Source organism: Diabrotica virgifera, chromosome 4, assembly GCF_917563875.1.
Source record: "Diabrotica virgifera virgifera chromosome 4, PGI_DIABVI_V3a".
In the NCBI taxonomy this organism is placed as follows: domain Eukaryota; kingdom Metazoa; phylum Arthropoda; class Insecta; order Coleoptera; family Chrysomelidae; genus Diabrotica; species Diabrotica virgifera.
Window position 1 is genome coordinate 101,933,316 of NC_065446.1, and position 13,341 is coordinate 101,946,656.

Genomic DNA, 13,341 nt, shown 5'->3' on the forward strand with positions numbered 1-13,341 from the left:
GCGGTTTTTTATTCTTGTTTTGAAATTTACAACAACAGAACTTAACTCACAAAATTATAATTACGGTGACGTCTTTGATATTATCTAAGGTTGTTCCTTAGTATGCAGACAATTTCATTTTTAGTGTTTTAAAAGAGATTTCGCTGTATATTTAGCAACAAATTCCCGTTCTTATCAAGTTGCATTATGAAATGAACCGTATGTTAATATCTGTATCACTGCGGTAAGTAAACTTGTAAATTCCAAAATGGATTTTCCAAATTGCTCCCAAAGGTCCGTCTCTGTCCTGTTTGTTGGTTAGTTGTTGATCGTTCGCTCCAATCGCGACTTGTTCTGAACTGGAACTGGAAGTGGTAATTAAAAATAAGAAACAACTATAATCTGTTATAAACAATAAGTAAAGCGATATGAACTAACGTAAACTAACCGCACGGTCTCTTCCTTGCAGTACCAGTTGGTGCTATTTAGTTTTGTGTTCTGAGGAAAGATTGTGAAGTGTATGTATTCAAAGATTCGGTTTAAATATGAAAGCCTGTGATCTATTGTTGTGGTTTTGCCTATTTATAGGTAAGTAAGTAGTAACTCTGATCAAGATCTTTAGTAAATAAACAAATATCTAATTGATATGCAGCACAGTTATTATTTTGAAACATTTGGCTGCGCATTTAGAAACAGAAATAGCTATATTTATGACGGCAGAAGTTTGTTTAAATTCACATTTTTAACCTTTAGAACAAAGCCGGCCCAAGGGCCGGATCCGGCCCTTTTGCTTACTTTATCCGGCCCGTTGAAAAATTCTTCTTCATCAAATTTCTTTGTCTAAATGCTTTAAAATGATACTTATATCATTTGTGTCCAAAAAATTTCTTCGGGAGTGCGTGGAAAAGTCTCCACCAAAAAGATTGGCGGGTGAACAGCGTACGTTCAGGGTATAGTCTTCCGGGCCGGGAGACATTTTGAAAATGTCATTTTGGCCCGCGCTTAAAAGTATTTGCCCACCCCTGCTTTAGAAGATAGCGTCTTTAATACATAAATTAGTTGCAGTAACTCTGGTGGTAGTTCACCGGCATTTACAAATTAGATGCAATTTTTTAACATATCAATTTAAGGCGTAAGCATTAATTAACAACAAAAAATAGGGTTGTTCGCCTGGTTTTGAAAAAAAAAAAAAGAGAGCGTTGCTCTTGCAAAGTGCCGACAGAAGTGAATATTTACTTCTTATTCGCGGTGTGCAAGTACTTGGAGGGGATACGAGAAACGATCTTGAGCGAATAGCGGAGAAATATTGTAACTTTCTTAAATAATTCATATTGTCAATTGAAATTGTCAAATTGACTTAAATTTCATACCTACTGTCATTGAAGAAGAAAAATTATATATTGCTCCACAATATTGATATTATATGCAATTATTATATAAAGGTAAATTTAATTAATTCTATTTTGCTTGCAGTACTGCATTTTAATAACTAATTTTATTTACTACATACAATTGTTTACGTTTTAATAACATAACCTGAATCTTATTTTTTCTTCTTATTATTTTTTTGAACTATGGCCTTGACAATTATCCAGTAACCAGATATAATATAATTGGCCAATAGTATAATTAAAAGTGCGAAAAATGTTTCCGAGCGTAGAAACTAGGTGTCGCTTTGCCGAACTTGCACGGTCCCAATAGGGCTTTTCATTCACAGTCATTTGTTTCGAGCTTCTGTCATGTGTCACACGATATTAATATATCTACGTCATGCGTTATTGGTATATAACAATGATACAAACCAAAGTATGGTGTAGATATATTAATATTATGTGACACATGACAGAAGCTCGAAACAAATGACAATCGATGAAAAGCTTTATACATTCGATTCGATTACATTCAATTAGATTCGAAATAGATGATGGAAGAGTCCATTTTCCATTTACTCCCGTTAAAATGAGGTATACAAAAATGTAAACATAACCTTTTTAACATTAATTGCTAATTAGCTCCTTTCAAACTACAAGTACACAAAGTGTATTTTTAAACATTCTATATAGGTACCTATTTTATATAATATGTAATTAAATTCGATATCAAAAATGATATTTATATTTTATTAATATTTTAAAATTTAGTTTGACTTTGACGGATCTGTCAAACTCAAATGTAAACAACGTACCTATGATTTGTTGATACATACAAACATTATAATTTATTATTAATTTAATATAATATAAATAAATAATAAGTGTCTAAATACGTATATTACGGTATACCGCAATGTTACCACTTGCGTCACGATTTTTTAATCACGCCAAATACGCTTTTCGTCCCGTCAAGATTCCATACCGAGCGATAAAATTCTGTCTAAATCCTGACCCACTACTTTGTGCCGTGTAATTTGGGTTGGCTATTATATGAACTTGAATCGGCGAAATGGCCATATAAATAATAAAGTTTTGATGTATTAATAGCACTTTAAAAATTCACATACCAGAGGCGAAAATGAATGGTTGACCCTTCCCATGTTCTACGCCACTGGCGTAATTATTAGTTTAGTGCAATTTTTCGATTCTCCAACACTTTTTATGTACATAACTAACTCTTCATTCGTATCGATAAAATCATTAGTTTTCGAGATATTTGAAGTTAAAAATGAAGGGGCACAATATATTTATTAACCAAAATAGCTGTGCCGTTGCATTTTCAACTTCAAATATCTCAAAAACTAATGACTTTATCGTTACGAATGAAGAGTACATTATTATCATAAAAAGTATTGGAGAATCCAAATACTGGACTAAAATAGCAATTCCACCAGTAGAGTAGAATTTGAAAAGGGTCAACCATTCACTTTCCCACGCCGCACCCCTCTGGTAATAGCCATAAACGTTTGTTTAACATAATTCGGTAGTTTGTACAGTACCTATATTTCCTGCCAAGTATGAAAACGATACGTCAGATAGTTTAAAAATGCTGAGCAAAAATAGTTTTTAAATTTTTACTTAAAACACCCTGTACATCAGTAAGGAACCACATTTTATTTAAGTGTTTTAGGTTAAATCTTCGTGTTTTGTGTTAAGGTTTCTTCAGTTATTATATGGACAATAATTATTATTAATGAAACACCCTGTATACCAGTGAGTGGTTTTTGGAAGATCCCATTAATTTCCTTAATTTTCTTGTGGAAATTGAAGCTGCCGTCGAGTATATAATATAGATTTTCAGCTTCGGTGCAAAGTGTAGTCATCTAGATCTCCTTTGCCGCTATAATTTCTTTACGAATTTTGCTGTGATTCTTTCGGTACCCTACTTGGTCCTGTTTGATCTCACACTACCTGCGTTTTTCCATCATCTCTAATATTTCGTCAGTCATCCACTTGTTCTTGGTACTGGTTGTTTTATTTTGAAAAAGAAAAGTGTTAGTTAACATCATCAAATGACAACTGTACGGTGATCCGTAATACAATTATAGCTGTGGATCCCGCGTATGAAAAAAAGGTTTAACAGCAAGCTGAAAATTTGTTAATGGCTTAAGGGTGTCTAGTCGGACAAACTTTGATGAATGGGAACACTGGAACAGGGAAAGTTTTAATTGTGGAACAGGTTAAAAATTTGGAACGTCAGACCACGAAAACGTCCCATGTATTTTGTAGGACAGAACTTCAAATTGATTTGCTACCCTGTCATTAAACTCTCATGTAAAAATCAGACTGCTATTTGCCACCTGTCATAATTCATGTCATTTGACATGTTCTACGTGCTCCACTCATTAAAATGCCCAGTTGATGATAAATAGCAGTCTGATTTTTGAAGGACAGTTTAATGAAAGGGTAACGAATTCATTGGAAGTTCTGTCCGACAAAATACATGGGACGTTTTCGTAGTCTGACGTTCCAAATTTTTAACCTGTTCCACCATTAAAACTTCCCCTCTTCCAGTGTTCCCATACATCAAAGTTTGTCCGACTAGACACCCTTAAGCTATTAAAATAAATTTTCAGCTTGCTATTAATCAACTTTTTTTCATACGCGGGATCCAGACCTATTATTAATATTGGAAATTAACTTGAATTATAAGATTAAAAATATTTTATTGATGTGTCAACTTACAGGTTGGAAATTGTTTGTAGTTTTAAATGATTTTCTATTAAAAGTCATGACTTAATAAAATATTTCCAATCCTACTTATTGTAGTTATATTTCTGGATCCCGCGTACCAAAAAAAATTGATTAAAAGCAGTGGCGGCTCGTCAGAGGAGGCAAGGGAGTCTTAGCCTCCCCATAAATTTTTTACACACGCTACACTGTTTTGTTTATCTTGAATTGCGAAAAACAACAAGCACTCTCACTATTATACAACGTGTAAATTCCATATTATCACTAAATATCCATACGCACGGAGCATTAGCATTAGAACGCATGATTGCGTCTCAGTTTTTTTATTATTATGGTAGGCAGGACCCTGGATTATCACGAGATGCATGAACGGAGCCGAGAAGCCGGCCACCCTCCGTTGCTAATGCTCCGCGCAGCGCAGCAGGCGTTTAAGGAGACCCGGTCTCCTAACAGTGGTATCTACGCTACGGTGCCATCATACGCTGCCCGGAGATTTACCAACGGAGGCTAATTAGCTTCTCGGCTCCGTTGCCGTTGCGTGCATCTCGGGACAACGAATTTTAGGGTCCTGACTAAAAATAATGAAAAAACTAAGTGCGAATTTTGTTATGAAATTTGGTATTTGGGGTTAAATAATATTTGGAACAACTTGTTCAAATAACTTTTTCCGATATTTGTAACGCAAAGCAAAATATCGGTAATTTATCATGTTTTTGGATTCGCAGTAGGCCGCGTTTAGAATTCAAAAAATTCAGTTGAGTATCTGAAAAAATGTGAACCTTCAACCTGTATGAACTGCAAAACTTCAAATCTGTATTTATAGACTAAGAGCCGCTATAGGTGAAATTTCGTAATCATTTTAGGCACGACGGGACCCTATAACTTAAATAGTAGAACCTAAAAGAAAACGTTTAAGCACTGTGCCGTCACTTTTCAGTGGCACATGCGTCTACAGTGGCGCATCAAACTTTTCACTTATGGACGGGATATATAAATTAAAAATACCCTCCCTCATTACAAGAATTTAATTTTTTTCATTTTTTTAAGTTCTATGTGATTAAGACATAAGATTCATCGTAATTTTAACCCACCACCCCCTTCTCCCTGCCACCACCATCAAAAACTTTATTTTTTGGTTTTTTTTGGTGGGATGCAATCAATTTTAAAATTTCAAAACATTCACAAGCATAGTTAAGGCTTTTATAAAACACGTCTTTTTTTATAGACCTGTAGGTTGAGTTTACATAACCTCAAAAAAATTTAAAATTTTTTTTTTGGAAAAAAGTATATAACTTTTTTTTTGGGGATAGCTGCAGATCTAATTTTTTCTTAGTCTTGTGTATTTTATCAAACACTACATTTCTAATTTTTTTCAGATTTTTCTGTAACGCTGGTCACCTTCAAAAATCCAAAAGCCTGTTTTTTAAGGGGGTTTTGGGGGGTTTGAACGTGTTTTTCTGATTTTTAAATATTCTAAAGGACTCAGTTACTTCAAGTTACATATAACCTATAAAAATAAAATTGATTTGATATATTATGAACTCTATAAAATAGGGAATATCCCCCAAAACCCCCAAAAAACAGTTTTTCGGATTTTTGAAGGTGGGGAGGCTTACGGAAAAATCTGAAAAAAATTAAAAATATAGTGTTTGATAAAACACACAAAATTAAGAAAAATTAGACCTGCAGCTATTCCTCAAAAAAAGTTATACGCTTTTTTGAAAAAAAAAATTTCTTTTAATTTTTTGAGGTTATGTACACTCTACCTATGGGTCTATAAAAAATAGGCATGTTTTATAAAAGCCTCAGCTATGCGTGTGAATTTTTTGAAATTTTAAAATTGATTGCATCCCACCAAAAAAAAAATAAAAACGAAAAATGAAGTTTTTGACGGTGGGGGCAGGGGGAAGGGGGTGGTGGGTTAGGTTAGGTTAGGTTAGGTTATTACGCTGAATCCTATGTGTTAATGACATAGAACTTAAAAAAATAAAAAAAATTAATTCTGTTAGTAAGGGAGGGTAACTTTTAATTTATTTATTCCGTCCATAAGTGGAAAGTTTGATGCGCCACTGTCGACGCATGTGCCACTGAAAAGTGACGGCACAGTGTTCAAACGTTTTCTTTTAGGTTCTACTATTTAAGTTATAGGGTTCCATCGTGCCTAAAATGATTAAGAAATTTCACCTATAGCGGCTCTTAGTCTATTATTTTGATATGCATATCTATTTACAAAGATCGATGGAATTGTTAACAATTAAACGACACAAACTTTGGTATTAAACTTTTACAATTAGACTAATTATTTTTAAAATGATATGATATTATGAAATTATGAATTATGATGATATTATAAAATGTAAATAAAAATGGTCAAAAAATGGGGCCTTACATTACATTTTTTGGCGCATTTTTTTGCTAGTGCAAATTTGTCTAGATATTTTAGAGCTAGGTATAGCCTCCCCTATTGTCAAAATCACGAGCCGCCACTGATTAAAAGCAAGCTGAAAATTTGTTAATAGCTTAACGGTGTCTAGTCGGACAAAGTTTTATGTATGGGAACACTGGAACAGGGGAAGTTTTAATTGTGGGACGTGATTTTAATAGGGAACTTGCATAAAATTTTAAATTCGAAAAAAATGTTATAAATCACAACAGAACATAATTTAAAACATGTATCAAAGATAAAAAAAAGTTGTTTTTGAGTTCCGTTTGGCCCCTAAAGACGATTCTAAATTCAAATAATTATAGTACCTAGCCCAAAACGCGTCGTGACGTCATATTGTTATATATTAACATTCTGCACCAACAAAGTAAACAAGATTGTATGTATGCTTTTTCTCATGAGGAACTTTCAGTGCTTCACAGTTTTTCGATTTCTTTATAGCGCGTTAAATTGCCTGTGACAAAAACAAACGCACGTCGGTGATTACATTTCGTCGGTGACATTTATAACATTTATTCTAGTTGTCAATAGATGGCGCTATAATCGAAATAAAAATTATTTTCGAATTATATAATATATCTACGAATATAATCTGTACAATTTATAAGACTATACAAATCAAAGAAAATACCGTTTTATAAATGTAATAAACAGAATTAATTTGTTTTTATGCCAAATTGCAAATAAAATTTGACGACTGTCAGATTTAACTAAAATGTCATGTCACTAAAATGTATATTATCACGGACTTACCTTTTTTTCTATCATTTGTGATGCACTGAAAAATGCTCATAAAAAGAAGCATATTTATTAGACATTGTAAACGTCAGTGAAAAGTACAGTTATGTGACGTCACAAGTATTTTTGATCGTTTGAACTATTTTAAATACATAGAAGATTAAAAAATATATAAATACTATCTCTTCAAAAACTGTATCAAACTCCAATCTCAACAAACTGGTATATTAATATTATAACAATGACTTACGATAAATTTCATTAAAATATAAATATTTTTTCCTTATTCCGCGACGACGAGCTGGCCCAATACCCAAGTAGGTGGAGGCCAATAAACTAAAGAAGAAGAAGAATATAAACATAACCATAAACATAAACTTAAATCAAGTATAACTATGTGACGTCACGGTTCGTTTGAACTATTTTTAATACACAGAAGATTTTAAACTTGTACTTCTAAATTATTATGAGTTTTTGAAGGGTGAAATTTTGGAAATCTAAGTTTTAAACAAAACTGAACATTATTATGTAATAAAAAAGATGTGCAAATTCACTATTGTGGAACGTGTCATCCTGACAAATTTATGATTGTGAAAACTAGCAGGTTGTTTTCAAGTTTATTCAATAGCAATCTTTATATTATAATATATGAAAAAATGTTTGTCTGACAAATATATTGGGCGTTTTATAAGTCCGACAGGTAGAACATTTCAAATGACAGTAATTATGTTGGTAACAAATAGCAGTCTGATTTTTGCATGAGAGTTTACCGATATGGTAACAAATCAATTGGAAGTTCTGTCCGACAAAATACATGGAACGTTTCGTAGTCTGACCTTCGAAACCTGTAACCTGTTCCACAATTAAAACTTTCCCTGTTCCAGTGTTCCCATACATCAAAGTTTGTCCGATTAGATACCGTTAAGCTACTAACAAATTTTCAACTTGCTAAATCATATTTTTTGTTACGCGGGATCCAGGCGTATTAATTATTAACACATTTTTTAATAATTCCACCTCTGTGCTCGCTCCTTAGCTGGATTTTTAGTAAAATTATGAATTTGTAGACATGATCTTCACTGAACTATTATAACTAACAACGAAGTAAATGCCAAAAAAGTTAAAATACCTTAATCATATTTTTATTGATAAATATTCACGATGGATCTTCTTTAATCAGCAAACAGGAGTGTGCGATATAATATGTATTGTCAACGATTGAATATTAATTAATTATGGTAAAATCTTTTAAATAATCGCTTAATTAAAGGTCATAATACGAAGAAGTCAATATGCTTCCGATTCTTATGAAGGTCGCAGAGTCATTCACAGATAATTTAAGAAGAAACACATTTTAAATGTGGTTTCAAAACAAGACGATCTTAAGAAAAGATATTGTTAAATCTACAAGACGGGTTTAAAAATATCTTATTTATTTCAGTTACAGACATATATACATAAAATATCACAAGAGATGGTTAATGGCCTTTTATTGTTAAAATATTTTGTTTATAAAATAATATTCCATATGAACGACTAGATTCTTTTGCTAGCGCCAAAAATGTAATTTTCAAAAAAAAACCCTAAGTAATCCTTTGCTTTAAACAATCGGAAACATTTCATGAACATACATTTTCATGCTCACAAACACTGATTTTGTTTAGCTTTTTGGTCTAAAATTAAGGTCAGGAAAAATATTCGAATTTTTTTCAAAAAAAATTTGGTTATGTAGGTAACATGTGGTATATTTCCTACATAAGTGGTGTAACTTTATTTTTTGTGTATTTTTTTTTCGTCCTTTTAAATGGTAACGTTGTAGTATAAGAGGCAAGTATCCTAAATTTGCAGTTACTCGAGCGTTATGGGTTCCTGTTGGGTTGTGAAGATTAGGTCCTAAAACCAAAAAAAGTTAAATTTTTGATTTTAGTGGGGATTTTTGAGTTTTTAATTTAATTTTCCATTTTCAACAATCGTGTTTTCCGATTATAGCGCCATCTATCCATAGTTCGAAAAAATGTCTCGAATAAAAGTTAATTATTTTTACTTACGAGCGCAGGCGCAAATATTTTACGTCTATCCCTAATTTTTCTTTCTTTACACGGCAAATTACGTTTAATAAAATTCTCACTGGTATAGATATGTATTGGAACAAAAGGTTACTTTTGACCGACCCTCGTATAACAGGTCCCATCTCCACACACGCAGATCCACATCGATCTTTCTTGATAAGACGCGATGCAGCGGGGCGGAAGACGAGCAATTCTCCGAATGTTGCGACAATAACTAGAGATGGGCAGAATCTTCGAGAAATAACGGCTGGTGTTTATATAGGAGCGAATTTTATAAATAGAGTTTAGTTTAAGCTAGAGTTTGTAAAATAAAACTTGTATAAATAAGTTATGGTGTATTCCACGAATATACCACGACTGCTCTGGATTATCGCGACAACGAATATTTTAGTGTGCAACATAAGAAGTACGAAAGTATTTTGCTCTAATAATTACTCCAATAAACAACAATATAATTTGCAATTAACTCTCGTTCTTCATATTTTGCACAGTAAAATATTCGTTGTCACGATAATCCAAGAGGGTCGTATATTCGTGGAATGGGGTATAATAAAGTCGTATATAAATACGAATTGCTCGTTTTATTGTTACAGTATATAAACATTACTTGACAATGACATTGTAACCATTAACTTAGAGATGACTTTTGAATGTTTTTGGATAACTGTTACTTGTATAATTGCTAAATTATTAATTTAGTTAATTAATATGATATTTTTTTCACTAAGTATTGTGTGTATTCAATGAATATATTAATTTATATACTATGCAATCAAAACTAATTCTTAATCGAGAAAAGGAGAAAAGTGATAAAGTGATTTTTTTAATGATATATTGTTACTATGGAACGCTTAGATTAAATATTGAACATCTTTAACAACAAAATACTGGGATCGCAGAATATATATCCTGGTGTATTCTCTGCTTGGTATCTTCCATAATTAAACAATAAATAACTTTTTATTAATTTCACGTCTTAAACCAATTATTTATCAAATACACTATCAATATTATTTAATAAACAACTCAAAATATTTTTTTGCACGATTGATCATTTTTGACTGTTTCGTGACAGATTTTACGTCAGTAGGTGACATTTACTAGCAACTCGACGGTAAGTAATCCAACTCGGCAGTAAGTACTCCAACTCGACGGTAAGTAATTCACTTACCGTCGAGTTAAAAAATCTCTTAATTCTAATTTATTTTTTGAAAGAATAAAGAAACCTAACGAATTATTTATTAATATTAAAACTTATGGTACAATTTGTTAAATTATTTAATGAAATCCCACTTGTTTGGGCTTAACGACTGTAAAAGTACGCTGGATGTTCGTTTTTGTATTGGGTACTTTAACAATCATTAAACCATCGGTTTGTTGGATGTCATTGATAGTAATATTATATAATTCTTCTCTTCTACAGGCACCAGATATTCCCAATATCATTGCGACCTACAAATTATGAAAAAATCTTCATTAGAGTATTTCTTTTACCTAAACTAGCTTATATTACCTTGTGAACTAGAAATTCTTCATCCGGTGCTTCCATCAGAAATTTTTCCAATTGCTCCCGTGTAAAAATGCTCGCTTTCTTAGGCCTATAGCCAACATTTTTTCTCTTCAAATACGCGATCAAAGTTAAAAATTTGGAAATATCAATGCCATCATAAAGAAAAACGGTGGATTTAATCATTGAATATTCTGCCCAGAGGCTTCCAGGAGCTTTCAACTGCATATGTCTTTGAAAGAAATATGCCAATAGAGTCTTTTCTTCGATTCTTAAATTCTTGCCTTCGCACCATTTTTTAAAACTTTGGTAAGTATTTTGATAACGGATTTTGGATTTTTCGGGAATAATTGCGGAACACCCTTCTTCCCAAGCCAGTTCAATTTCTTCAAATTCACTTTCGCTCATATTTTAATTTATAATAATCAAAATTGTACTTAAAATTATTGACAACTAAATAAAAACTCAATTCTCCATTGTTGTTATGCACCCTAGTTACTACCTAACAACCAAAGTATCTATCTTGATAAAATGGATGAAACTAGTCAATATGACGAAAATGTTTAATTTTATAATTTATAATGGTATCAATCGTGCAAAAAACGTTATAAGCATGTCGAACGTTAAGGGTAACCGATCTCAGACAATAATTGTAGTCGTCGCTCCGCTCCTCCTCCAAACAATTGTCTTCGATCGGTATAAAACCCTTACCGTTCTCCATACTTAATATACTATTGAAGCCGTGTCAAATACCTAAAAATATCACTGTCTTCTCAGCACATTTTGTTCGATTGAGTGCGTTGTAGGACAAAGATAGCGAATGTTCGATTTGGAAAATATTACCACCGACATGGTCCTCATTTTTTTCGAATCCTGAGAATAGTAATAAATATTTTTGAAAAATTTAAACGCAAATAAAAGACTAAATTATTACCGAGGGCAGAAAGTCCCTGAGAATAAATAAAAATATTCTTTTGAATGAGATATTTAAAATTAAAAATCAGACGAAATTTTCTTTTAGTTTTTCACCCCTGTTACTTATTAAAATAAACATTATATAAGTTTTTAGGGACTTTAGACCCTCGGTAATAAAGTAATCTTTCATTCTGCGTTTAAATTTTTCAAAAATACTTATTGGTTTTCTCAGGATTTCAAAAAAATTAATCCATGTAAATAGCATTGCAGCCGATAGTTTGCACCGATCCCCTTAAGGAATCCAAATCTGCAATACAAAATGGGGACTCCTATTTAAAATTTTAAAGTTACCCCTCACCTTGGACAGTCGTGATTGGTATCATTCGATAGATTTTTGAAAAATATTGAATACGTATTTTTCAGTTTTTCGATCTGACGTCGATTTCACGAAATATTCGCTTTTTCTGTGAAAATTTGTGACTCACTCATTCCCTTACGCCCTCTTAGGTCGTCAGATTTTTGAAATATACATTGTTCTGTATGTACTTAACTTACCTTATCCTAATCTGACTATTTTGAGTTCTTCTAAGGATACTTTTTTTTTCGGACCCCCTTAACGAACTCCCCTGTATTAAGAGTCCATTGGAAGGCGTGCACTTACAGGGTACAAGGTTTCTCCCCTTGTGTTTTTTGACGCATTCGAGTAACTGCAAAACTTTCCGCTTGAACTCCCCCACCATTAGATTTGCCATTTTCTTTCCAAAACATCCTGCAAATTCGAAAAAACCCATGTTTGTGTTTTCTCCATATTCTTAGCTCACAAACTCAACTGCATGACCATAAATAAGAATTTTTGATAATTTTTATTTGCTAATTCTAATAACGGGATCACGTATGCCATTTTCAGACAAGAAAATGCTCAAAATACGACAAACACACTTTTTTTGATACTTTTGTCCGTGTTTTTAGCACATACAGTATGGTGCAAATGAAAGGAATAAATTCGTTCTTTCGTAAACCGGCGACATTAAGGGAAAATCCCGAAACAGGTCGATTTTTATTTTTAAATTATGATATTTTAGCATATATATCACATGAGTGACGTCATCTATCTAGGCGTGATGACATATTCAATGATTTTTTTAATGAGAATAGGGGTCGTGTGATAGCTCATTCGAAAGGTTATTCAATTCTCTATTTAGTAATGTAAATATTAACATAATTATTTATGCAGGGTGTTCAAAAACAATTTTTTAAATTAAATTAATTGACAAAAAAAGAAGAATGTATGTAATTTATTAAATTCAAAATAGTTTTTACTGTTATCAGAAAATAGAAAGAAAATGTTAGTTTGAAAAATAAACATTGCTCTTCGCTTAAATTTAACATTTAAGCCACCTCCCGCTAGGCACCTGCTTTTTGGAAGTTTGAACATTTAATTTAAGCGAAAAGCAATGTTTATTTTTCATAATTTTCAATAAAATCTTCTTGTTTTCTGACAGTATTAAATATATTTGAATTAAATAAATTATATACAGTCTTCTTTTTTTGTCAATTAATTTAATA

The 13,341-nt window shown here is 32.1% G+C and overlaps 1 protein-coding gene across 1 annotated transcript in view; it reads left to right on the forward strand.

The window, feature by feature from the left end:
* The first annotated feature begins 313 nt into the window (after positions 1 to 313).
* The window catches only part of LOC126883876 (uncharacterized), a 123,221-nt gene continuing 110,193 nt past the window's right edge, over positions 314 to 13,341 (forward strand). The window contains exon 1 of the mRNA XM_050649567.1: positions 314 to 567. Within this exon, the coding sequence (XP_050505524.1) occupies positions 525 to 567 (43 nt within the window). The 5' untranslated portion in view covers positions 314 to 524. The remainder of the gene's footprint in view (positions 568 to 13,341) is intronic.